Source organism: Delphinus delphis, chromosome 16 (assembly GCF_949987515.2).
Source record: "Delphinus delphis chromosome 16, mDelDel1.2, whole genome shotgun sequence".
Classification (NCBI taxonomy): Eukaryota; Metazoa; Chordata; class Mammalia; order Artiodactyla; family Delphinidae; genus Delphinus; species Delphinus delphis.
The window spans coordinates 60,416,108-60,442,619 of NC_082698.1; the positions used below are offsets into that span (position 1 = coordinate 60,416,108).

At 51.0% G+C, this 26,512-nt stretch overlaps 1 protein-coding gene across 2 annotated transcripts in view; it reads right to left on the reverse strand.

Annotated features, from left to right (window-relative positions):
- Nucleotides 1-7,629: 7,629 nt before the first annotated feature.
- Nucleotides 7,630-26,512, reverse strand: part of CHST3 (carbohydrate sulfotransferase 3) — a 35,932-nt gene continuing 17,049 nt past the window's right edge. The window contains exons 2-3 of one of the 2 annotated variants that reach the window (XM_060033736.1): nt 10,377-10,598; nt 7,630-8,993 (exon numbers count right to left, since the gene is read on the reverse strand). In XM_060033736.1, the coding sequence (XP_059889719.1) occupies nt 7,712-8,993; nt 10,377-10,534 (1,440 nt within the window). In that variant the 5' untranslated portion in view covers nt 10,535-10,598 and the 3' untranslated portion in view covers nt 7,630-7,711. The remainder of the gene's footprint in view (nt 8,994-10,376; nt 10,599-26,512) is intronic. The other variant, XR_009522358.1, reaches the window with a different exon arrangement.

Consider the following 26,512-nt stretch of genomic DNA (forward strand, 5'->3'; position numbering starts at 1 on the left):
TGTCTCAGCATCAGCTTGTGGTGTAATTCAAACCAAGTGACCCAGTTTTCAAGAGGAAGCAGAAATCTGGTTTTTATATAAAATCCCTTAATTTTAAAGTGGTGGCCAGTTGTTAAAAAGAAAAGCAGACCATGCATGGACCACACATCCACAGGGTAGATTTGGTCCATGGCCAGTGCTGTGCAGGGCTATGTGTGTACCTGGGCCTGGCCTGACCCTGACATCCCTTAAATGCTTCGGCATCATGGCTTTGGCTATTCTCATGGGTGCTCTTTCCAGCAGCTTGGCTTTATTCTTCCCCTGCATCTCGTGAGAATGTCCCCTCCTAGCTGTCACTCTCTGTTCCCCCCTCCCTCCCTCCGTCCCTCCCTCCGTCCCTCCCTCCCTCCCTTCCTTCCTTCCTTCCTTCCTCCCTTCCTTCCTTCCTTCCTTCCCTCCTTCTCTTATTCTGATTTTCTTGAGGAAGCCCCTCCTGCTGAGTCTTTACTACTTGCTTGCTCTTCTAATAAACTGCACAGCAGCATTTAGCAAGGCGTTTACTAGCTACTAGGGGATTACATCTCCAGGGAACCCATTTACTGTTGGTAACCTTTGTCCGGCTGTTTCAGAAATGACTCCTTTAAGAACGACCCCAAGCTCTAGTTTCTCAGATCAATAGTGTCCTGTGGTGTTTATGCCTGGCCTGGTTCTCCAGGGTCTCCACTCTCTGTGGGGGTCAACACATCTTTTGGGTAATGCCACAGAGGCCCTGCAGGTGTGGGTTGATTTGAGGACACGAAGGGTTTCAAGCGACTGGGAGGTTTTATGACAGCTGCATGGATGCCTTGGAGCTGTGAACTCTGACCCATAGTGACCCTGAGGCTGCTACTCCCCACACAGGCTGACTCTTGCCCCTGGCCTGCAGCTCAGTGAGAATGATGTGAAAGTGGGATGGGGCCCTGAAACCCTGGACTTTTTCTCCCCAGCCACTTCACCTACCACCTTATTGTCTGCTTACCATGGCTTTTAGTCTTACACTTGCAGGTATCTGGTAGGTACACATTGTTCTATAGAATGCCAAAGTCTTGAAAATCTTGTTCGGCAAACAAAAAAAGTTTTCATGGTAAAAGAATTCCACCCATAAAATTTGTTATGAGTGAATCCTTGTAAGCTGGGTCAGACAGAGGAAAGCAGGGCTTCTAAGAGCCTTTAATGCACTAATGTGCACTATGACTTCTTAAGAGAGGTTAGGTGACAACAGTTCCTCCAAAAACACTTGGGGCACTGCTACAGACTCTAGGACCTGGCAGTGCGGGGCCTGGCAGGGCTCCGTGAGCAAGTGGCACAAGTCCAAGGCCTCTCTCTGCTGGTGATCAAACTGCCTGCAGGGATGGAGCCAGCTGACTGCCCCTCCGAGACCCCATGGGGTGTTCGGCTTCTTTCCAGGGTGGATAACTTGGGGTGTAGTGCAGGAAAATTCAGGAACCCTAAGAGGTCTGGGAGTGAAAGGAGGCTCAGCCTAGGCTGGTGGCTGAGGGGGCCAGTGCGTGGGGACGTCGCTAGTCTCTGCTCTATGATTAGGGCAATTTGATTCTCCAGGTGGCCATTTGTGGTAGGAAACACAGCCTAGAAATTAAACTAAATATATCGAGTCCCCAGCAGATCGGACACAGCAATGGCACCTGGCTGGGGACGGGGTGGCCGAGGTTCCACCCAGGTCGGGATGTCATGTGCTGACTCCTATATTTTAAGGGTTGGGAGGGAAATGGTTTGAGCTTCCAAGACCTGGCCTGGGTGGAATGACAGAGATACAGGTTTGAGTTTGGGGGAAGAGGTCTCATTTCCTCATATCATGCTTCACTCTGTCACCCCTTCACTCCAGGGACCGTTGTCCCCAGTGCTCAGCTCTTCTCTGCCTCCTCATGGCTGCTGCAGTTCCTACTTCCCGTCTGTCCCCAAACCCACAAAGCTCCACCAGCTTTGTCTTCCTGTGTTCCAAAAGGAACCCTCGCCCTTTTCCCTGAGGAAATGCCCATTCCCTCCAGGTGGCTGTTAGGAAACAAAAGCGTGGAAATTTAATTTGCACTAAGTTGATATGACTGATACAGCAATGTAATTGCATTAAATTTCTTAGTTGAAAGGGTTCTTGGCAATCTCAGGTGATTTTTGAGATTTTGTTGAAGGCCAAATGAAATCTTAAGTACTCTTTCAACATGTGAAGTGAATGAACGCACAGTTGCTCCGAGTGAGAGCGTTGCCTGCCCTTTCAGCTGACTTCAATCCATCCCTAAAGGGACTTTTTTGGAACAATGGTTATCAACTACTAATTACACCTTTCATTCTAACGGAAACTGGGGTACAGATTAAGGGAAGTGACTTGCCCAAGGTCACAGGGCCAGAGAGTGGCAAGGCTGGGACTTGTCCCCAGGTCCCCTGACCTTTAGCTAATGTTCTTGTCCCTCCCCGACAATGATGAGGTATTTCTCTCTCAGACCTCATCCTTGTAGCCAACTCCAAACAGTTATCACCAGCTCTGCCATTCTGGTAAAAGAATATTCATCACACCCTCTGCACTTATCCGTGCTTCCCTTGTGCCTTTCACCCCTGAAGAGTAGGCAGTTTTTCTGACCTGCTTCATGCTGGAAGTTACCCCTTTCCTACTGCTGCTAATTTTTTTCCCTGTTACTTTTTTTTTTTTTTCCTATTCCCCTCCCCACTCCAGCTTTATTGAGATATAATTGACGTACAAATTTTCCTGTTAAATTTTTACAACCCAGTTGCTGCTGAGAATAAATGCAAAAAAGAGGGCAGAGACATTTCAGATTCTGCTCATTGCGCGTTTTCATTTTTAATTAAATAAATCAAGTAAGCCATCAGGTGATGGGTTCACATTCTGTTCTGCAGAGAAGATCCTGACTGGTGGTGGCCACCAGCTTTCTGAAGGCAGCCCCTGTGTTTCCAGGAGATTGTAGCCACGACAAGAACATCTGGGACATTGACGGCAAGGGGGCTGGGAGCAACATGGCCAAGCAGGCTGAGCTACATGCTACACATACACACGTGTGGACACATATGTACATACCATGGCCACGTATGGCCATGAAGGGGTATCCTGTACTATGCGCCCATGAAACATGACAGGGGGCCAAAATTCTTGGCAAAAAGAGTTTGCAGGAACCAGGAGGGAGCAGGGGAGCCAGGCAGACTTGGCCTAGAAAGTACAGATGAAAGGGAGACTTTAGGGGGTGACCAGTTCAAGCCCAATGACAGAAGAAGCAAGGAACATAGGTCATTTTATTTGACAAATAAATACAAATAAAATACCTGGTCTACAGTATGAGCTAGGCCCTGAGGATGGTACCATGTAATCTTGGAAACACATAACTAACTAGTCCCCCATGCACAGTATGGAATGACAAAGGTCACAAGACCCTAGGATCTTGAAGTTCTTATGACATCTGAGCTGCCAACTCTGCTTCATCCTTTTGAGGTAAAGAGCAGCTTCCACTCTTCTGAAACCATGGGCAGTTGAAAGGCCATGTGGCTACATTCAGGAAACTCTGGGCCGCCTCCCTGCCTTCTAGCTGGACCATGTGCTAGGAATCTTCACAGGCAAACTCATTAACTTTGGAACTCAGAGGACGCTCCTTCTTTAAATTTGTGCAGACTAACAAGAGCCACTTCTTGGAGCTTGTCAGACTGCACAAGTTTAAAGAAGGAGCATCCTCTGCAGGCATCTGTTCCCCCACCCCACTCTCCCTGCCTCAGGAACCCACCCCTCTGAGACCCACCTTTGCTTTCAGTCTTTGGGGATGGGAGTGGGAGAGGACTGCCTTGGGGACATAGCCATCCAGTCTTCTGCCCCTGTCCTTCATAATCCAGGGCTTCTGAAGGGATAGGCCTCATACTCAATTAACACAGAACCAGGGCTGGAAGAGACCTTCAGGGTCAGGACCAGACCATCTGATGCTTACATCTCCTGTCTGCTCTCTAGGCCAAGCATACGTCTTCTGGGACAGGGACCTCCTGGAGCTTGTTCAGAAAGCAGAGGTGGAAGGGAAAGATGTTCTTGTAATGGGTCGGTTGGGTCCTCTGCTCTTAAGGGTTTGGTTAGCAGCTGCCCCATTAGACCAGCCTCTGGCATAGCTCCCAGGCTGAGGGTGCTGGCAGGGAAACATTTTTTTCCCCTGTTCATTTGGTTACTTATTTTCAAGTGAGTGCATCACATAAAGGGACAGAGGGCTAGAATTTGCTTATGTCTCTCAACCTTAATAATAAGTTGGTGATAACCTGCAAGGGCCATGCTACAGAGATCTGCTTCTTCTTTTTCCCTCTTCATGGGACTCAGGAATCCTGCCCCCGCAAAATCCTGCTCCCAAAGACCCTTCCCCCCATGTCCTCATCCACTCCAAGGTTTATAAACAAGGCCCAGAGGAGAAGCCAGGAATGGGCAGCAGTGGCGACAGCCTGAGGGTGTTGGACACTGCCCTGTCTCACCAAGGCCTGGAATGTTCTGAACTATTTTTATAGGCTGGGCTAAAGAGGTCTTCATGAAGAAAAAGAAAAACGAATAAACGCTCATTGCTGAATGAGCCTCTTGTTCCCAGGAAGCTGGCGGTGGGCGGAGGTGAGGCCTCAACACTCCCTCTGTCTCCAGGCAGGTGGGTGCTGTGGAGGTGAAGGCTCGTGGGGGGCCAGAGGGAGCAGAGAAACCAGGGCTGGCCTCGCTGGAAGAGGAGGCACTAGCTCCCAGCTGGACCACCTCCCCTAGCCCAGCTCCCTGCTGAAAACCCCTCACACGTTACTCCAACCAGGTCCCATGGAGTGTAGAGTCAGTAGTCATCCCTCCCTCTCCTCCCTAAACCCCAAGGGTTCCCAGAGCATTGCTAAGCCCAAGGCAACACTCTCTTGAGGTGTGTCCTATTTCAGATACCTGGACAAAGGTAATATAGCAGAAAGGGCCTTACTGTCATATCTTCAAATCAACAAGAGGAAACCGAGCTAAAAAAATACCCTGCGGCCATCGTGACTCCCACGCTCGGTTTTGTCCTCTCGTGTATTCTGAATCGTCTTGGAGTGTCCTTGTATGTATGAAGTGAATGGTTTCTATTATTATCGTCTTTTTTGATTTGGGTACAGCTTTGAGTCCCTGCAAAAAATAAAATATTTTCTGTCTCTTCTTTTTCACAAAATAAATAAATTAAGTCAACCTGCAGTGTACAAATTGATAATGTCCTGAGAAGTCCCAAAGGTCCATTCTCGGCATAGTCCTCAGAGCTCAGGGGTGGAGGCCTTGGCCCCAGAGGCACAGTAAGGGAAGAAGGAAGAAGTCTGCAGTCCACACTAGGAGGGCCCCAGGAACCAGAAAGGGCCTTGGATAGAGGTTCCTGCCTCCCACCACCCCCAGGTGGGGAACAGTGGAGGGAGCAGGGCAAGGGCTGGGGAAGAATGGCCAGTACTTCTGGGCCTGCCAGAATCATCCTGGCCCCACTCTGCCCCAGGATCAAGTTTTCAGAGCTGGAGTCCCTTTGGACCCCAGATTAGAGCCATTTCCCGGCACAATTTATTCTTGGAACAGAAAACCTAGAGACTTCCTCGATTGGCTGAATCCATGGTGATGGAGACCCAGCAGCTCAAACGCACTGACTGTAATGGATCCCACAAGATGGCCACTGTCCTCACCTTTTCAAAGGCTGGCTTCCTGCCAGGACACCCCCCCCTTCCCTATGGCAACACTAGCTGGACCCAGATCCTGTATTTCCCTGCTCCCCATAATACTCAAAACAAAACTCAGCCCTCTGGGCTTGACAATGAGACGGATCTGATACAGAGGTTGTCCAGGAAATCAGAAATAGCCCTTAGTGAACTGCTGACGCTTCCTGCAAGTTCTGAGGTGGTACTGAGTGCTGCTCCCTAGTTTGGGGTGGGAATGGGGAAACGCTTCCACTCTGGGGACATCTGCTTGGTCACAGGACCCTGACGCCCCAGGAAATATTTTAGGACCTGGGAGAGATGTTCAAATCTGGCCTCTTCTTGGGGAGGGGATGAGGATTGCTAATTTATGCTGCCTCTGGACACTCAGCAAAGAACGCCACTGGTTTCTGACATTTGTTCCACGTTGGATCAAACAAAAAAGCCCGTGGGGCGCTGTGGGCTGCCATGTGGCCACCTTGGCTCTGGTTCTTCTGGGGGAAGCCTCCTCCTCCTCTTCCTCCAGCAGGAGCCAAAGTGCTCCCCACTGGTCTTCCTGGCCCCCCTCAGCCCCTCAAGCCCACAATGCTTCCAAGCAGCACTCCTGTAGAAACAAACCTGAAAACACAGCCACAAGAGACCAAACCATAAATAACTTAAAAAAAAATAAAACATGCACCCCATCCCACATTGAGCAATACTCTTCCCAGAGCCCTAAATGAGGAATTCCAGACACTAACCACATAACCATGACGACCAACCATGTGGCTGACCTCTGTCCCTGTCTTCTCGGGGGACAGGGTATCCTGATGTGACTTCTCCCTTAGAAGCACTCTGTATTTCCTTCTGCGCCTTGCCCCACAGCGGCCTGGCCGGAAATGACAGGACTCATGAGCTGCCTTTTGCCTCCAGGGACCACTGATGCTCCTGCCAGTCAGGCTTGAGGCCGCTTTCAAATATGGACCTGCTCTCGGGGAGCCAACTGAGCTAGGACAGGGTCTTCGGGCTGCAATCACACGAGGGTCAGCCATGCCATTTCAAACCATGCTGCCTGCTAGCAGCAAGGACACGAATGGGTCAGGGGAGGTAGCCACGAGCATCTAAGGTGGGCAGAGGCCATGGACTTGGCAGTTCTGCATCCACCGTTCAGCCTTGAGCTTGGATGGGGAACAGGGTCATGGCCCATGACCGTATATCATTCCCCCCTCCCCGAATAACTCTAAAAGGTCAGCAGAGGCTTTTCTTTAGGTGTGTGATACAGATAAAGCATAAGGCAACGGGGAAGGTTTTTTCTGTGTGTGTGTTTGTGTTTTTATGTTCTTCTGCCTCTCTGTGTGGTGTGAGTGTAGGTATTTGTCTTTATATGTGTGTGTTTGTTTTGTAGCTCTATATAGAGCGGATTTCACCTCTCCCCAGGGACCCACCCAGATGCCACACTGGATTATGGAGAAATTCGGAAACTGAAAGGTTGACACTGAGTACAGCAGGGGGTCTGACTGTGGCTAGTCAGTGTCTGAAACCCCTTCTGGTTGTTAAATATTTGTGGACTCTGACCCACAGGGTCTACAGGCACCTATGTGTGTTTCATGTATATTTCTGTGTGTGTGTGTGTGTGTGTGTGTGTGTGTGTGTGTGTGTGTGAGAGAGAGAGAGAGAGAGAGAGAGACAGACAGAGAGACAGAGAGAGAGACAGAGAGAGAGAGAGGGAGAGAGACAGAGAGAGAGGGAGAGAGAGGCGAGAAAGGCTTGTCAATAGGCTCGGGCCTGCCTGGGCCTGCTCAGGACACCACAGCCCCTTAGGTCTGGGTTTGCAGCCCTCAAAAGGACTGGCCACTGTCCTGTTCTCAGCGGGAAGCTCCAGGCCCACAGCTAGGGCGGGAAGCGAGCGGGCTGAGGGCCTACTTCTACAGCGCAGGCGCCACCTACGCCCTGCACGTCTTCCCGCCCACCCCCGCGGCGGCGCTGCAGGCTCCCAGCTGGCCTGGGTGAGGCAGGCAAGACGGGGCTTTCACCAGGAGGGGTGCTCGACGCCCCGGGTCCCCTACGTGACCCAGAAGGTGCCGCGCTCCTCCAGCAGGCTGACGGAGCGGTTGGAGAGCGAGGCGGCGTCCTGCACAGGCTTGTAGCCAAAGAGGCGCATGGCGGGGCCGCAGGCAGCCTGTACCACCTGCGCTAGCTTGAAGGGCATGCTGAAGCGCCACTTCTCAAACTGCTCCGAGGAGTTCTTCTGCGTGGAGTAGATGCCGTCGTGCGCCGCCTGGGTGTTCTTCTGGATCCAGTCCTCCACCTGCGGGGTCAGGGGAATGCCTGCAAAGCGGTACATTTCCTGGGCCTTCTGCAGCGGCCTGAGGGCCACGTCCTCGTAGCGCACCAGCATGTAGCGGCCCCGCAGCCAGGCCGGCTGCCTCAGGCCCAGCTCAGCGGACAGGCGGATGCTCTCACAGTTGCCCTTCAGCCGCAGCACCTCCTCCTCCCTCAGCTGGTCCTGTCCCTTGGCCAGCCAGTTCTTCCAGGTCTCGTACTTGTCGGCGAAGGCCACCATGCGGGAGGCTAGCACAGCGCGGGGGTCGCGCACCAGCTGGATGACGCGGAGGTCCAGACGGGGGTCCTCGGCCAGCGGCTGCAGGAACTCCAGCTGCCGTATGCGGACGGCCTTGATTGCCATGTGCTCCTTGCGGCGGCAGGCCTCGGAGGCCAGCGTCATGTTGAGGAGGCCGCAGCGGCGGTTCTTGCAGGGGTACTTCTCGAATACCTTCTTGACGAGGGGCGTGCAGACGGGGTCCTCGCAGAGGGAGCGGCTGGAGCCCCGGCGGAACACGAACTGGGTCAGGTGGTCCTCGGGTGCCGGGATGATGAAATGCTCCAGGAGGTACAGGTCGCACAGGAAGAGCTGCTTGAGCACGTCGCGGTATACCAGGGCCGAGCCTGCGGCGTTGGCGCCGCCCTGCTCGAAAGACACCGTGCGCTCGATGTGCCACAGCGGCTCGAAGAGGTAGAAGATGTTGCCCTGCTGATTGAAGAACTCGCCCACAAACGAGGAGCCCGTGCGCGTGGTGGCCATGAGGAGCAAGTGGCGCCGGGGCGGGGCCTCGGCGGGTGGGCGGGACTCCTGCTCCCACTCTGTGGTCTCCTCCTCAGCCTCCTCTGCCGGCGCCACGCCTAGCTGCAGACTGAGGTTTCGCAGGCGGCTCTGCAGCTGCGTGAAGGCCGAATCCAGCTCACTCAGGGACAGGAGGGATGCGTTCTCGGCCAAGACTAGGGCTGGGTCGGTGCTATTGGCATCTGCCGGGGATTGGGGGATCTGCTTCAGTTTGTCCGAGACCCTGTGAGAACAGAGGGATACCGGGGTCAATGACTGACTGGGGACTCCATCCCCTGTGCCACCCTGAGGAGCATCCCAGGATAATCACCCAGAAGCCGACTCTGAGGCAAGGATTTGAGTGTAAGTAGTTTATTTGGGACTTGATCACAGGAAGAACGGGTAGAGGGGTAGGGAAGTGAGACAGGGAGGAAAGGAAGTCCATAAGGGTGAGCAGGCTACCCCTGTGGCCAAATCGCTCTGCCGGAGGAACCCCAGGAGACGGTGTAGATTGAACACACCTCAGGATTCTCTACCCAAGGGGTGTGAAGCTCCCAGTTGGCCTTGGCTGAGGGCTGCTCCCAGAGGCATTTACTCCCCAGGACTTGTGGCTTGCCAGTGTGCAGGTGGAGAGAATGCCCTCAGGTGGAGAGTTGCAGGATCTTGCAATAGGACCCAGTAGGCACAAACTGGAGTAGTCCATGCTAAGGAACCCAGGCAGGGCACTGACATAGTGCCTACTACATAGCCCTATTCCTAACCTACCCATCCTGGTTGATACTTTCTTGCAGGGGTTGTGCTTGGGAGAGAAGATCTGTGAAATCTTTCTATGTCTTGCAGGTCCACTAGCAGGGCCACTGCACACAGCGGTACACTGCCAACTCTAGGGGGCAGCATTCCCAGCGTAGCTGTTGTGAGTGCACACCCCTGGAGTTGAACAGTGCACAACCTGGGCAGCTGAACATGGCAGCCCTGCCCACCACAGTATCTGTACCAGGACCCTGCCTCACCCTCATCCATGACTTCAGATTGGTATAGGAGATATGCTGTTAATGTGAGGCATCATCCTAGGCCAGGAAGTTAATTAATAATAATAACCACAGCCAGCAAGTACAGGACACCAACTGTGTGTCAGGCACAGGGCTAAACGCTTTTACATTTTCTTATTTAATCTTTACAACAAGGCAGGCCCCATTATTAGTCACATTTTACAGAAGAGAGACTTAAGACAGAAAAGTAAAATAATTTGTCTAAGCTGTCACAGCTAGAAAGGGCCAGAATCAGGGGAATTCCCTGGCGGTCCAGTAGTTAGGACTCCATACTTCCACTGCAGGGGTCATGGGTTCAATCCCTGGTGGGGGGACTAAGATCCTGAAAGACGTGCGCTGCGGCCAAAAAAAAGTGCCAGAATCAGGATTCCAACTCAGACTGCCTGAGTCTGGAGCCCAAGTCTCACAGCTGTGTGGTCCTGAGGACATGGGCATGACCTACTGCCTGGGCACAGGAGAGGTCTGATGATTACTGGTTGAGGGATTGCCTTTGTAGGTCCACAGAGAGCCCTATAAGCTACCTCTCTGCCCCCACCCACCCCACCTTGATAGGGAAGACTTGGGCTTGCATCCCTCACCTTGATATGATTTTATTTTCCTTTTCAATGAAGACAAAAACCACCACCACAAAAGCCAGGAAAAGGGCATATTTGCTCCTCATTCTCAGGCTGTGCAGAAAGTGTCGGCAGTCCTGGGGCAGAGTGAGTCCTTTCTCCATGGGGAAGGGTAGGGCCATGGGCACTCAGCTTGGGGACATCACTCAGGACCTGGCTCGTTGTTCAGGTGGGGGACACCTGGTCCTGTGGAGAGATGAGCGGTCAGGACACCCTTGTCTGTAGATGAGAACAAACAGGAGCTTTTCCACCAGACTTTTGGGGACCACAGCCCTGTTTTGTCAGAACCCCAGACCCACTCTCCCAATGGACTATGCCCCAGAGACTTGAAATGAGGTCATTCAAAATACCAATGAACCTTCTGATTCGTCCATGTCACTTCCAGCAGTTTATGCTTTGACTTCACACATGACTGAAAGGCAAGTGTATGAAAAGAATACTCCTTGCAGTAAACATGTTTGCAATAGCCAAAGAGTGAAAACATCTAAATAAAATATGCTGGAGGAAGCAATGGATTATTATGCAGCCACAAAGAATAATGAGGTGGATCTACTAATGCTGACGTGAATAATCTACTATGTATTGGGTTGGCCAAAAAGTTCGCTCAGGATTTTCCGTAAGATGTTACAGAAAAACCCAACGAACTTTTTGGCCAACCCAATATGTTATAATTTTATATATAAATAATGTGTATATATTATACATAAGCAAGCTGCAGACATAGTGTGTTTATATAGGCTAGGGCTTCTTAGCGTCAGCACTATTGACTTTTAAAAAAATTTTATTGGAGTGTAGTTGATTTACAATGTTGTTAGTTTCTGCTGTACAGCAGAGTGAATCAGTTATACGTATACATATATCCCCTCTTTTTAAGATTCTTTTTCCATATAGGTCATTACAGAGTTCCCTGTGCTATACAGCATGTCCTTATTAGTTATCTACTTTATATATAGTAGTGTGTATATGTCAATCCCAATCTCCCAATTTATGCCCCCGCTTTCCCCCTTGGTAACCATAAGTTTGTTTTCTACATCTGTGACTCTATTTCTGTTTTGTAAATAAGTTCATTTGTACCTTTTTTTAATATTCCACATATAATCAATTTCATATGATATTTGTCTTTCTCTGACTTACTTCACTCAGTATGACAATCTAGGTCCATCCATGTTGCTGCAAATGGCATTATTTCGTTCTTTTTTATGTCAGCACTAATAACATTTTAGATCAGATCATTCTTTGTTGTGGGGATCGTCCTGTGCATTGTAGGATGTTTAACAGCATCCTTGGCCTCTACTCATTAGATAACAGTAGAATCCCCTTTGCTCAGATGTGACAATCAAAAATATCTCCAGACATTGTCAAATGTCCTCTGGGCAGGGGGGAGGTACAAAATCATCCCAGGTTGAGAACCTCTGATGTAGTATGATCCCATTTGAAAAAAAAAAATTAAGGGAGAGAAAAGTGGACTGTGACCACAGGCATACACAAGGCCTGTAACAGAGGGACGGGTAGGTCAGGAGAGAAGGGTGGGGTGAGTCTTAGTGTTTGCTGTGTAACATTGTGCACTATTAGAAATTTTACCATGCAGATGTATAATTTTTGTTTTTGTTTTTTTTTGGCTGCGTTGGGTCTTCGTTGCTGCGTGCGGGCTTTCTCTAGTTGCGATGAGCGGGGGCTACTCTTCGTTGTGGTGCATGGGCTTCTCATTGCAGCGGCTTCTCTTGTTGCGGAGCATGGGCTCTAGGTGCGTGGGCTTCAGTAGTTGTGGCTCGCGGGTTCTAGAGCGCAGGCTCAGTAGTTGTGGTACATGGGCTTAGTTGCTCTGCGGCATGTGGGATCTTCCCGGACCAGGGATTGAGCCCGTGTCCCCTGCATTGGCAGGCAGATTCTTAACCATTGTGCTACCAGGGAAGTCCCGGATGTATAAATTTTTAAAAATTAACTAAAGGTTTTCCACCATAGCTTGTGAATTCTAACAAAATCCTTCACATGGCCTTGGCCTTCGGGTCTCAGCTTCGTGGGGCAGCTTCCCTGGGATAGGTTAGGGCCTCCTCCGCCCCGCCACAGTACAAAGACTCTCTTTAAGCACCTGAGACTTTGTCATAAAGCAGGCCCACTTGTAATGACTTGTTCAGTGCTAATCATCCCTTTGGGGAGGACGGGGAGTTTGTCTGGCTCCCTCATTATCCCTTAGCACTGGGCCAGGCACACAGGAGACACTCATGCATGGCTGCTAAATGACAGAATGGTTAAAGGAATAAATGACTCTTAGCGGAAAGTGTATATATTTTTTAAAGCTGGAGTAAAAACACCATTGCCCAATGGAGGCTGAATCACCATTTCTTTCACTCGTTCTCACCATCACACACACACACACACACACTGTCCCATACCACAAGCTGCAAGATTCCAGCACAACCCCCTCTTCCAAAAGTCTATCCCTTTCTCCACAAGGACCCTCATCCATGGGAGACAGTCTGCTCCAAGTTTGGAAAAATCTTATTGTGACCTTGTGCAGGACATCCAGGACCATCCTTCTTTCTGGGAATAATGAATTTCTTCCAAGCTGATGACATGGGGGAGTGGGAGGGCAGAAAGGAGGGCACCTTCATCACACAATGGAAGTGGCTTTAGGGACAGCCAGAAAATCTACCCTCTGGAGAAAGCAGGAGGCTTGTGAGAAGACAGATGTGTACCCTGGCAGCTGGAGTGGAGCTCCTCAGCTGTGCAGGGCAGAGTGGTGGTGGGGCAGTGGGCAGCTCTCCCTGGCAGAATGCTGGGGTGCTTTGTGAGTGTGGGTAGTTGGAGGGGAGCCAGGAGGGAAGAGGGCCGCAAGGCCATTTCAAGGGCAACTGAATAGTTTTGCCTCTTCCTAATTCTTCTGGGCCATTTCCTATGCACTCATTAAACAGATATTTTCTGAGCACCTCCTATGTGCCATTCTAGGCACTGGCAATACAGCAGTGAACAAGCAGACCCAGCCCATACCCTCATGGGGCTTACACTCTGGTTGAAAGAGTCAACTAGAAGGATATGGGTAGATGAAATTTATTGAAATTTATAAAGTTACTACTCTATGCCTGGTGTCACGCTAAGCACTTGATTTGCATTTCCTCATTTCACAAAAGCCCTATTAGGTAGCGACCAGCCCATTTTACAGATGAGGAAACTGAGGTTGAGAGAGATTAATTAATTTGCCCAAGGTTCCTCCAGCAGCAGCCTGATCACCCCGCTCAGATCGACGTCATTCCAGCCTCTTGATGTTCCACAGTGACACCCCCCCCCACCCCCACCATAGCACATGTGGTTGGGCTTTCCAGCTGATGGTCTGTCTTTCTCCCATTCCCAGACTGCAAGTTCTCTGAAGTCAGGACCAGCGTCTAGAATGGCATCCACCACATATCAGCTGCCCAGCAAATCACTGGTGAGTCAACCCGTTGAAGCTGGTGCCTGGAAGGCTGTCAGCATTCGTTTGCAGAATGCCGGGCAGGGCCATGTTCCCCATGCACCCAGTTTAGCCTGTGGTGGGATGCGAGACCACCTATCCTGCTGGGAGGGTGAGCCCCAGTACTGAGTCTGCAGAGCACAAAGTGTTGAAATCCTGGCTTTCTTCTCTCTTGGCTCTCAGCTGAGAGTTGCCTGGGTCTGATGATGTAAGGGAAGCAGAAGGAGCTAGGACCAAAAGTCCTGGGTTGTTGTCCTTTCTGCATGTCTACCATGCTGTGTGGCATTGTATAAGTGACTTAACCTCTCTGGGCCTCACTTTCTTCACTGGTAGCATGGAAAGGGTGGTTGCTGTGAGGAGCAGTATCTGGTACATGGGAGAGGGAGAAAAGGCAGGTGTGGCCCAGGGGGAGTTGCGTTCACTGTCTTCTCTCTTTTGGGTCTAACATCTTTGGTAAGATTTACAACTTTGGCTGCCTCGATGACAAAGATCCTGAACCTTCTCCTCCCCTCCCTTCCGGGCACTGTTTCTATTTTTGAGTCGCTGTCCCAGCCCCCTCACCCCCCGAATAATACCAGATTCCTGAGAACCTTCACGACATTGCCCTAAAAGGAAGACGCAAGGGTGAAAACTCCCTCCAAATGAAACCGCAGGCAGGCTGTTGGCTCCTTTGCCCTGCCCAGGCAGGCTACCCCTAGGGTTAGCTTTGGCAGGCCAGCAGGCAAGTGGGCAGGCAGGCGAGAGAGGTTTAGACCCGGGGGTAGCAGAGGGTCACAGATGCCAGGAGGTCACGGGTCATGAGGGACGAGGACAGGGCTGGGATGGGGGTCACTCAGGTAGAACCTGGCCTGCAGGAGGCCCTTTGCAAGAAGTGTGTCTGTGATATCTGTGACACTGGACAAAACTTTGTGCTACCTCCCTCACCAAACCCGTGGTGCCCCCCTTGCTTAGCTCATGGGAAGAATGAAAAATCTCTTCCTTTACTTGACGGATGCCATCTCCCAGGGGAGTACTTGATACCTTCCCTCCCCCCAACACCAGCAAAAGGAAATTGTGACAGCCAAAGGAAAAGGTGGCACGTCCCTGCTGGGATGCCAGTGGAGGTCATATTTCCAGGGCACCAGGGGCAGGTGCCAGCCCAGCTCTGCCTGGAGGCAGTGGGGAGTGGGGCAGCCGTCCTGGGCCCAGTTATACTCAGTACTCAGCTCAAATGTCCCCTCCTCCGGAGTCCTTCCCTGACCACTGACCTAAAGTTGACCATCTCCCCTCTCCCTATCATGTTCCCTCTCAGCACCCTGCTTTACTTCCTTCCAGGATGGAAATGTACTTGTTTGCTGCCTATTTCAGTCACTGGAGTGTGAGCTCGCTGCGGGGAGAGCTCTCTGTCTGCTTCATCCTTGTATGCCCAGTGCCCTGCTCTATGTGCACCAGGCATAGTAGGTGTCTCATAATTTTCGTAGAATGAATAGATGGATGCCTTTTCCAAAGCACTTAGCCCACTGTGAGATGCTTAATCATTCTAAGTTGAAGGAAAATACAAAGAGGAAGAAGAAAAAGCCATTGTTCCCTGAGTGAAGCATATGTGCGCGCTGTGACCTGTGCTGCGGGTATGCACTGATTATGTCCTGAGTGTGTACTGCAAGCGTGGGCTGAGCGGGTACTACACGTATATACTACATGTGTGTGCTACGAGTGTGTACTATGGGCAAACCTTGGCGCTTGGGGCTTCACATACATCAGTCTCTTGAATTATATCAATCCGGGATGCCTTTTTTAGGATAAAGAAACTAGGCCTTGTGGCTTTCAGTTCCAAGTCTCTCCAGCTATGTGCTAACAGTAGGGAGGGCAGAAACCAGCGAAGGCATCCCAGGCAATCTCAGTGAGGGAGCGCACTGGAAAGAAAGCAGGCTGTGATCTGAGGCCCGAAACTCTAGGCACCAGCTCCCCTACCCGGCTCTCCCCTCGGAGGCCTTTCTGCTCAGGCCTCCCTCGTGACCTGGCAAGGGGCCTTCACAAGAGAACAGCTTTCTACTTGGATGGCTCCCAGGCAGGCCCTGCGCCCGCCGCTGCCTCCCGTGGGGGGAGGTGGGGTCCCAGAGTCTGCTGTGAATGGCGCTCTGATAAGGGATGGGCCCTGCCAGACGTTGCATCAGGCAGCAAAGCTCCACTCCCCTCCCTTGTCTTGCTCGGGGCCAAGAGCACAGTGGGGACTGGGGCCTCAGCTGTGGCAGGCCCTGCTCACAGCCTTTGCACTGGGCAGGAGGGGCAGCCGCCTGAGCCGAGGGAGGCCAGGAGCTGAGATGGACGAGGCTCCTGGGCAGAGATGCGAGCAGTGAAGCCCATCGTGGGAAAATTCTGAACTAACTCATGAGTGGCAGCCCTCGGGGGCCGGGAGGCTGCAGCAACCATGCCGTGTCGCCAGACACCCGGGAAGGGAGACCTCGGGGGGCTTTCTGAGAGTTGTCTCTGGATCCCCTAGAGTGGAGACGGAGGGCAGGAGCACACGTGCTCATAGGTGACCTCTGCTTGGGGGATGCAGGAGTCCATCCAGGGGCCTGTCCAGGCAAGGTTCTGTTTCACAAGGGAATGCCCAGAGATGGCTTGGGCTGTCGAGCTTAGCATCTGACAAGAGAGTAAATGGCCAGGAGCCCTTGGATGAAGCAGTGAGCGAAGGAATGAGAGAAGGAGGAAGTGGATGGAGGCCTGGCTGATGGACGCTCCCCTGCGCAGCCCGGGGCTATCATTCCTCCCCAGGTCCCTCACATCCCCGGGCTCCAGCTTCCTCTCCCAAGAACAAACCATCTAAAACATCCTTTTGGGCACATGTCCAACCTCAGCCAAGATAGAGCCAGAGTACGTGCTCCAAAGGTGGAGGTATGTGTCACCTGAGTGGAGTGGGCATCCAAGAACTCGTGAGAAGCTGTGGGCCAGAGCCACGAGGTAGACCAAGGGGCTGAGGCCAGCCTGGTGGGGGTGGGGCCTCCACAGACTCGGAGGGAGCCAGCCCTGGCCGGGACAGACCCCGCTGCCCCTCGGCCCCGCTTGGCTGTGCGGGGTATGGGGCAGCACTCTCTACCCCCAGGGCCTGCTCAGCTGTGTGAGAAGCACATCCTGTGCAGAACGCTGATGGCTGCACGGATACGGGCCCCGAGAACAGTCCCAGCCTCCCTGTCCTCCAGGGTACCTCCTGTGCCTCTCACGCTGAACCCTAGGCCCTGGGCCACGTCGGAGCCGACCCACTGCTCTGGGCTTTCCAGCCCTTGCCCAGTCAGGAGCTGCAGCAGAGGCTGGTGTCCAGGAGGCCCCTAGCCATGCAGCCAGGCAGCCTGGTGAGGAGTCTGTTGGCTTCTTTGGAACCGACCTGGACGTGGGCTGAGATTCGTGGCCAAGGATGTGCACCCAGCTCTGGAAGTCCAACGTGTGAGAAGGGACTTGAGTGTCTCAGCAGACAGGGCTGGCTAAGTAACTGCAGTGCATTGGCACAATGAAAGCAAGCCAGGCAGGGGTTAAAAACGCTGATGCGCAGCTACGAAAATGGAGTATTAAGTGATGATTCTTTTCACTTTTCTACCCTTTTGGATTTGAATTTTTGACAACCATGCACATGTACCACTTTAATGAATAAGCTTTAAAATCTCATCTGAAGCTTAAAAAGAGAAATGTAAGATTACTTTGAAAGCGGCGTGGAAAATGCATTGGAAGAAGGAAGGACTGGAGGCCGGGAGAGCAGGCTGTCCCTTCTGCACTGGTCCAGGAGAGAGGAGGCGGCCTGAGCAAGCAGGGACAGAGTGGACAAGAGGAAGGACAGACATGTGAAACCTTAAGGAAACCCGCGTGGTGCGTGTGACTTGCATAGCGTGGATGAGCCTTGAGGACAGTATGCTTATGAAGTGAAATAAGCCAGACACAAAAGGACAAATCCCGTATGAGTCAACGTACATGAGGTACCTAGAGGAGCGCAATTCGTAGAGACAGAAAGGAGAAGGGTGGTTGCCTGGCCCTGGGGGAGGGGAAATGGGGAGCTGGTGTTTAATGAGGGCACAGTGTCAGTTTGGGAAAATGAAAAAGTTCTGGAGGTGGATAGTGGTGAAGGTGGCACAACATGGATGCACTTAATGCCACTGAACTGTGCACTTAAAAATGGTTAAAATAGGGGCTTCCCTGGTGGTGCAGTGGTTGAGAGTCCGCCTGCTGATGCAGGAGACACGGGTTCGTGCCCCAGTCCGGGAAGATCCCACATGCCGCGGAGCGGCTGGGCCCGTGAGCCATGGCCGCTGAGCCTGCGCGTCCGGAGGCTGTGCTCCGCAACGGGAGAGGCCACAACAGTGAGAGGCCCGCGTACAGCAAAAAAAAAAAAAAATTGTTAAAATAGTACATTTTATGGTATGTCTATTTTCCACAGTAAAAAAAAAAAAGAATTCATAAACAATAGGCAGGGTGAAGGAGGGCAACAGAGGACTCCAGGAGGATCCCTGGTTCCTTCCTTGGACAGCATTCCTGTTCTCTGCTGCACCCACAGCGCCTGGCACGTGGCAGGGCTCATAATGTTTGTGAGGTGAATGAATGGATTCATAACTGTGTTTAAGAATTGGCTGAGTTTCTTGTAGTTTCTCTTCCCCCATGTTAGTGAGGAAGATGACTAACATGCCATTGATTTTATATATAGAGAGAGAGAGAGAGGGAAAGAGACAGAGACAGAGAGACAGACACAGAGACACAGACAGACATTTTGGAAAAGCCTGAACAAATTATACAGTGACTGTCTTGACTTCTTTGCTTTTACATATTGACTTTGAAGCCCTGTGACCTTAGGAAAGGAACTTAAACTTGAGTGGTTTCATTATTTATAAATGGGACACTTAACAGCATCTACTGTATACTCAGTGGTCGTGAGGAATTCAGTAAGATGCTGGTGAAATGCTTAATCCAAGCCCAAGTTGTGATAAATGGTCCTACTAAGGAACCACTCACCCTGTCTTTACAGATGCAGCAGACTCTGTGGCTTGTGACTAGTGGCAAGTACTGGAATGGTTGCAGTGTGGGGGGGGGGTCTCAGTCCCCTAAAAATACCAGGGTGTAGGAAACAGTGATAACCTGATCTGACCACAGCTAGAGACACCCCTCAGGCAGAGCCAACATCTGCTCATTTATGGATAGCATTTGGCTCTGGGCATCTCATCCTCTCTCAGCCTCATCTGGGGATAAACTTGCTGACTTTCCCCGTCCCGAGCACTGCAGTCACCTGTAGCCCTGAAGCAGAGCAGCCGAAGAGAGACCCAGAAACACCATAGGCAGAACCCTTAAGGATGCTCTCTCCCCAGCTTCCCTATAGGCCAGAGCTGCTCACAAATTCCATACGGCCCCCCATCTCCAGGAAGTGCTGAGTGCGCTGACAGGAGTGTGGCTGCAGAATGACAGAAGCCATGGGGTACAATGGAGCCCTGCGGAGTAGCCAGCTCCACTCTGGCTGTGGTGAACAGAGGCATCAGGCCTCAGATCTGTCAGGCTGAGGTCAAGTTGAATGCCAGTGGATTTTGCCCCCAGGACAAAATCATGCTGTCAGCAGGGACTCAGGCCAGCAGCCTTACACAAAGCAGCTTGGCTTCCCAACTCTAGCTGTACTTGCCTTCAACTGTGCAAGTGTGCATTTCTTTCGGAAAGGTCCAAGAGAAATTTATCCTATACACTACCCCACCAATCATGAAAAACATGGCTTTTGCCCTAAAACTGCAGAATGTCAGGATTGGAAAGGACTTGGAAATTTTCTTATCCACGCTTCCTCTTTTTTCATCTATAGCAACTCAGGTTCAGAGAAGGGAAGTGCTTGACCAAGGCATAACTGGATGGTGACAAAACTTGAACTACTACATAGGTCTCCTGCCTCCCAGGTTAGTGATGGCCCTGCCAAACTTTATCACCCTGACTCTCATAGCTTAGCTCACTCAATAACCTTCAGCACAGGGATGTCAAACAAATGGTACACATTCCACTCAGCAGTCCTATGCCTGGGGCAGACATCACTAATCAATCATTGTCCTCTTTTCAGCTGAGACTAGCTGTAGCCTCATAAGCCTTCTCAGTGCAGTGCCAATCCATTAGAGCTGGCATGTGAGATAAAACCAGTTTGCCCCTCCAACTTTACGGGATCCTTACTGGCTACCAAACAAAATTCCTCACCCTCCTTTAGTTTACCATTCTGCTGTCTGACATCACCCCTCAATGCCAGCCAAATTCCAAGTCTCCTCCTACATAAACCTTCCATTCAAGCACATGTGCCTTGTACATCCATCCTCCAAGCCTTTCATTTAACACATAAAGGCCTTTACTGAACAAAACACCACAGATTACAATTAATGGTGAGGTCATTAAGAATAGTTAAAGCATCAAAATTTGCAAAAAAAAAAAAATTCCTTTTGAAAAGAACTGCAATGGATGCAAGGTTCTTATGATTCTACCTTTCTCCCTCGCTTGGCTTGTGCTTTCATGAATGATAGAGGAGGTAGCGTTACAGAGAGCCTAGGACACTGCACAGAATGGCTGCCGATCCCTTCCACACCACAGCTGGCAGAGATCTTCACACGGCTAATTTTATATTGTCACTCACATGCCTTTGTATGTTTTTATGAATAAGAGCCAAAAATTTTAGAAGTCTTAGGGCTTTCCTACAAAGTGTTTTTTGGATTTGGGGAAAATTTGGGCAAGTCCATTGGAGTGCGTCTTGAGTGTGAACATAATCTGCCATGGGTATTACAGCAGAAAGAGGTTGAGGCCAGTTGCCTAAAGAAAGCATATACGGGCAAATCAAAATGATGCGTGGTGCCACTTTTTCCCATACTGGATTGAAGAACCAAATGTTCCATAATATATTGTGTGGGTGAAATTCTAGGGAAACAACTGGCAGAAACTTGGTGCTCACTGGATACCCACATGCTCTCTACCTTCCCCAGCCCCTCCTGCAGTTAGGTTGGGCCAGTGACCAGGTTCTGACCTGTGGGGATGTAGATTAAAGTGATATAAGCCACTTCAAGTCCTCTAAAATGATCCCACACATTCCCCAGGTCCTCTCTTCTCTTGCTGTGACAAGAACTGGAGGCCACATGTTCCAACTAGCTTAATACAGTGTGGAAGCAGCCCAGATCCTGAGCCGCTGCTTGGAGAGTCACCCCACCTGCATCAGAGGTGATGCAAGTACAAAATTAGCCTTTGTGGTGCTGAGCCACCATGACAGGATTTCTGAGATTACCGGGAAGAGAAAAACTCTCAATGCATAAGCCCAGGGTCCCCTTCCTGCTTTCTCCTACTGACTGACATTCCCAAGGAGACTTTCTGCACCGGAGAATGTTCATGTAAGGGACAGATGGAGAGGAGAATTTCTTTTGCTCCCTGGTTTTTTTTCCAATCCTACTGTCTTCAATGCAGAGGATACAGAATTTGGGTCGTCCAGGGTGGTCCGCAGTCCCACAGTTTCCTCAAGCCCCCATTTAATCCTTCCTGTTAACAGTAGGCAGGGGCTTTATTCCTTGTGACTCTTCTCTTTTTCACCAGGGAGTTCTGCCCACCATCCAGGCGCCAGATCTGTAGGGGAGGTAGCAGTAGAAGAGAGGGGAGCAGACTGGGTCTTAGCCCACACCGACTACTGCTATTGTCTGGGCTGATCAATGGCCACGAAGGAGTCCATCTATACCTAGCCCTTGGAGAGGAGAGCCGGAGTCTGAAGGTGGCGAGAGAGGTCCAGGCTGTCAATGTCTAACTGCTCTGAGGACTAGACAGGGGGGACTTGCAATCAGACTTGGTTTGGGTGCCAGCTCTCCCATTTATTCTCTAGTGATTTTTAAAATTAATTAATTAATTTATAGCTGCGTTGGGTCTTCGTTGCGCGTGGGCTTTCTCTAGTTGTGGTGAGCGGGGACTGCTCTTCGTTGCAGAGCACAGGCTTCAGTAGTTGTGGCACGTGGGCTCAGTAGTTGTGGCTCGCGGGCTCTACAGCGCAGGCTCAGTAGTTGGTTGTAGTGCACGGGCTTAGTCACTCTGCGGCATGTGGGATCTTCGCGGACCAGGGCTCAAACCCATGTCCCCTGCATTGGCAGGCAGATTCTTAACCACTGCGCCACCAGGGAAGCCCTCTCTGGTGATTTTAAGCAAGGTATTTAACTGCTCTGAGCCTGGGTCAGCCCCACAGCATTGTCGTGAGCATCAGGTAAGCTTGTGTGAGGCTCTGAAAATAAGGAGGACTGCATACAGGCTGGTCATCATTACAGGTCTGGACCAGTGTGAGCCAGATCCTGTCTATGCTGATGGCACTGTTGGTTTACACCCTGCACGCACATCTCTCTCCCAGCTGGGCTGCAGGCTGCCGCAGGGGAAGGACACTGGCTGATTCACTTTGCCTTTTCCTATGGAACCAGCCCAGAAAATCCTTGCCTGCTGTGGCTTTGCTGCTGCTATTACTATGGGCCCAGGACACTCCTTTCTGGCATGATTTGGAGGGCCGCTCACCTCATGCATCAGGTCCCAGGCCTAGACACACCTGGATATGGCGGTTGCCAAACAGTTTCAGCCTTCTCAGCTGGGAGGGCAAGTCATTTCGATTCCTGGGCCAAGGCCGATCAATTGGAAGTGGCTGTCTGAAGCGTGTTTGAAAAGGTCGCTCTCCGCAGGAAAAGAGTGTGGTGACTGCTTGGTGATGTCTACTGCGGCTAGAGGGGTAGCGCGCTGTTGTGCATTCGCTGAATCTGCTTGAGCACTGCTTTTCGACCCTGACAGCACGTGAGAATTATCTGGAGTTTCAGAAATTGCTGAGGCCCGGGTCCCACACCCAGAGATTATGATTGAATTGGTCTGGGTATGGCTTGGGTATCAATTGTTTAAAGCTCCCTAGGTGATCAAAGATTGAGAGCCGTGCCTTAGAGAGCACCCAGCTTCCTTAGAGAGCGCCACCTCAGGGCTTCTCAGCCAGAGGAGCTGCTGCCAGTGTGCACCCTAGCTCAGCAGCAAGGCCATACTGACAGGAGTGTTGCTGATCTCTTGTTGACCAGGCGTGGATGCCGGGTGAACATGCCAGTATTCTTGTTTTACTTGGGATACGGTGCTTGGGAAGCTTTTAGGCCTATGTTTGAGTGGTCCATTTAAAACCAGCTCCCTTATACCGTGGCATACTGCTCAGCAATAAAAAGGCATGCACTACAGATACAACAACTTGAATGAATGTGTGAGGTATTGAGTGAACAAAGCCAATTTCAAAAGGTGACATACTGCATGGTTCCATTTCTATAACATTCTTGAAATGACAAAATTATAAGATAGCAGAACAGATTAGTATTGCCAGGAGTTAAAGAATGGTGAGGGCAGAAGGGAAGTGGGCATAACTATAGTACAGCAACATGAGGGGTCCTTGTGGTGATGGAAACGTTCTGAATCTTGCCTATATCAGCATCAGTATCCTGGTTGTGATATTGCACTAGCGTTCTGCACCACTGGGGGAAACCGCATAACGGGTTCAAGGGATCTCTCTGTATTATTTCTTAAAACTGCACATGTATCTGTAATTATCTCAAAACCAATAAAAGTGTAATTAAATAGAAAAAAAGAAAAGAAAACCAGCCGCCACAACAGTAGGCAGGTTTTAAAGAGGTCTTTGGAAAATGGAGCTAGAGGTGGGTGACAAGATTGAGCAGAAATGGCCTTCCTGGGGCAGGAGTGAAGGAGTTGAGTCCAATCTGGAATTCCGAGTTTGGCTTTTTGGAACACCATGGACTGGCCACCCTCCTGGAGTCTATTCACGTGCAAGGACAAGCTTGGGGGCTTTCTGAGAAAGTAAAACGATGAGGAAGCCCATCCTCACAGTAGGGGAAGAAGAAAGACGGGGACAGGACTCTGGAGGGGATGATACGACCTCTGACCCTCTCATCAGCTGGAAGGCCTGGTGTGAGCTTCAGATAGGAGAGGAGCTAGGAGGCCACTCGGGACTAGGTGCTCGAGCTGTGCTGCCACAGGGCTCAGAGACCCAGAGGAGGCCTGAGCAGGTGGGTCAGGCATGGCCTTGAACTGAGGAGATCTGGGCAGCCATGCTAACTGTGCCAGTTACCTTGCACTCAAGGGTTGGTGATACCTGGGGATGCCTGGTTATCTCTGAACTGCTCATGGGACCTACCCCTGGGCAGAGCAAGCTTCAGGCTGCTTTATGGCAATTCTGCAGCTCCCGGGCAAGAAGGAGGAAGAGAAGGGTTTGAATAACTAAGGTGGAATTTTTGAAAACTGCATATATTTGGGAAAGTACCTAGTGAGCCTCTGGCTAATAAAAGCTCACATTCAACCAGTAAATTCATCTGCTGAGTATTTGCTCTGTGCAAAGCATGGGAAGAGCCATTGGGAATAGAGGGAGGAAGAGAGTCTGTGCCCTCGGGGAGCTGAATCATAACAGAAGTTAACACTTCTAATGAACCAGGCACAGTTCCAAGCACTTCACACACATAAATATATTTAGTCCTCAGGACAGCCCTGTGAGAAAGGTACCACAGTACCTTATAGATAATAATCACCACCCCCCTGTTAACGCAAGCGGTGGCCAAACAACTTGCCCTCAGTTATCAGGTGGGATTGGAACCCAGGAAGTCTGTCTCCATAGTCCACGAACTCAACCACTATGCTGTAGCGCTGAGCGGGCAGATTTAGCCAAAAGGCAGGAGCTGTACAGCAGTGGGCAGATCAGAGTCTTGGCCAGGACCTGTACCAACTTGTGTGACTCTGAACAGCTCTCTGGACCTCTTTATAGCTCACATTCCTTCTCTAAGACATGCATGGCCCCAAATGCAGGGCTGCAGGAGAGCCTTCGAAGAGATGTGCTTTGGAGGCACTGGGCCATTGCTGGCCTTCCGTGAAATGGGAGCTTACTCGTCACCCCAGACAAGCAGTTGTCACTGGCTGCAGGTGACAGTGAGTAGAATGCTGCTCCTGGCCCCAACCCTGCAGTTCTGCACGGGAGCTGGGTTGCTGCAGTAGGGCCAGATCCCAGAGACTGAGTGGGCCTGAAAGTCTGAGGCAGCATCATGAAATGCAGAGGGAAGAATAGGCTGGCACCCCGTGGGCTCCATTCCTTCAGTCCAAACTTCAATCAAGTCCAAACTCTTCCACATGGTGCTCCACCTGGAAACAACCTGGCCCACCCTAGCATTCCAATTGGTCATCACATGTTCCCCCATGCAGCCTCCCCACTGGCCAGATGTACCCATCACTAGCAAAGGACACAAAGACAGAACATGGCAGAACTGGGATTTGAATCCATGTCTGTTTGGCTGCAAAGTAGGGGCAGTGCAGTAAGCTGGAGAGAGCACAGAGTAAGGGGTCAGATGCACCTGAGTTCCTTCTGTTCCATCCACTAGCTGTGTGACCCCAAGTGAGTGCCTCATATTTCTGTGCCTCGTCTATAAAATACGGTTAGTAGTAGCCCTGTATTAACACACTACCACAAACTTTGTAGCTTAAAACAGCACATATTTATTATCTTCCAGTTCTGAATGTCAAGTCCAAGGTCAGTTTCACTGGCCTAAAATCAACGTGTCAGCAGGCCTGCATTCCTTCTGGAGTCTCTGGGAGAACCTTCTTCCTTGCCTTTTCCAGCTTCTAGAGGCTGCCTGCTTTCCATGGCTCATGGCCCCTTCCTCCATCTTCAAAGCCAGCAATGTCTGGTTGAGTCTTTCTTAATGTATTACTCAGACCGCCTCTTCTGTAGTCAAACCTCCCTATTATAAGGACCCTGATGATTACACTGGGCCCACTTGGATAATCCGGGATAAGCTCCCTATCTCAAACTCCTTAATCACACTGCAAAGTCCCTTTTACCATGTGACGTAACATGTCCACAGATGTGGGGATTCATATGTGGAGATCTTGTGGGGGGGAGGAATTACTCAGCCTCCCACAAGCACGTACCCCATGAAACCGGATGCTGCAAGTTAAATGCTCAGCGTAGTGTTTAGCCAGTAGGAGACTGGTGGTGCTTAATCTCAGCTGGGCGTGAGAAGCACTTTGAGAGCTTTTACAAAATAGTGCCCGGGATTCACTCCTGAAAATTTGGGGGTGGGGCAAGTGTCTATGCTTTGCAATTTTTATAAGCTCCCTAGTGACTCTGTTGGGTAGCCAGGGTGGGGCTGACTATAATAAGCACTGAATTCATGTCAGCAGTTATTCTTATTCCCACAGCTACTTAGCACTGAGCCTCAGTGCCCAGGAGCTGGTCAATAGATGCTTGTTGAATTAGACTGAAGTGAATCACTCCTGGGGCCCCAAACTACCCCTGGGATGGGATGGGAGGGGTGAGAGGGCTTCTCACTGCTGCATCAGGGCCTGAAGAATGAGGTTCTGTGGGCAGACAGAGGCCTTGGCCTCTGAATCAACCTCACACCCAGAAGTAGCTGCCTGGGGGGCTGGAGTCTTTCCTCCTCTCCGAAGTCCAGTCAAGGGGGCCAACCGGGCAGGATCCAGTCATCAACGGGCCATTGTTAATGGAACAGAAGGGCTCTGTGCCCATTTAACACTTCTCTCCCTCACGAAGCTGCTCCCAGCTGAGGGCTGGCTTCTGGAAAACTGCAGGGCTGGGGCAGGGCCCCAAGGCTACGAAGGGGAAGGGGAAGGGGAAGGATTAGGGGTGGGGGCTGAG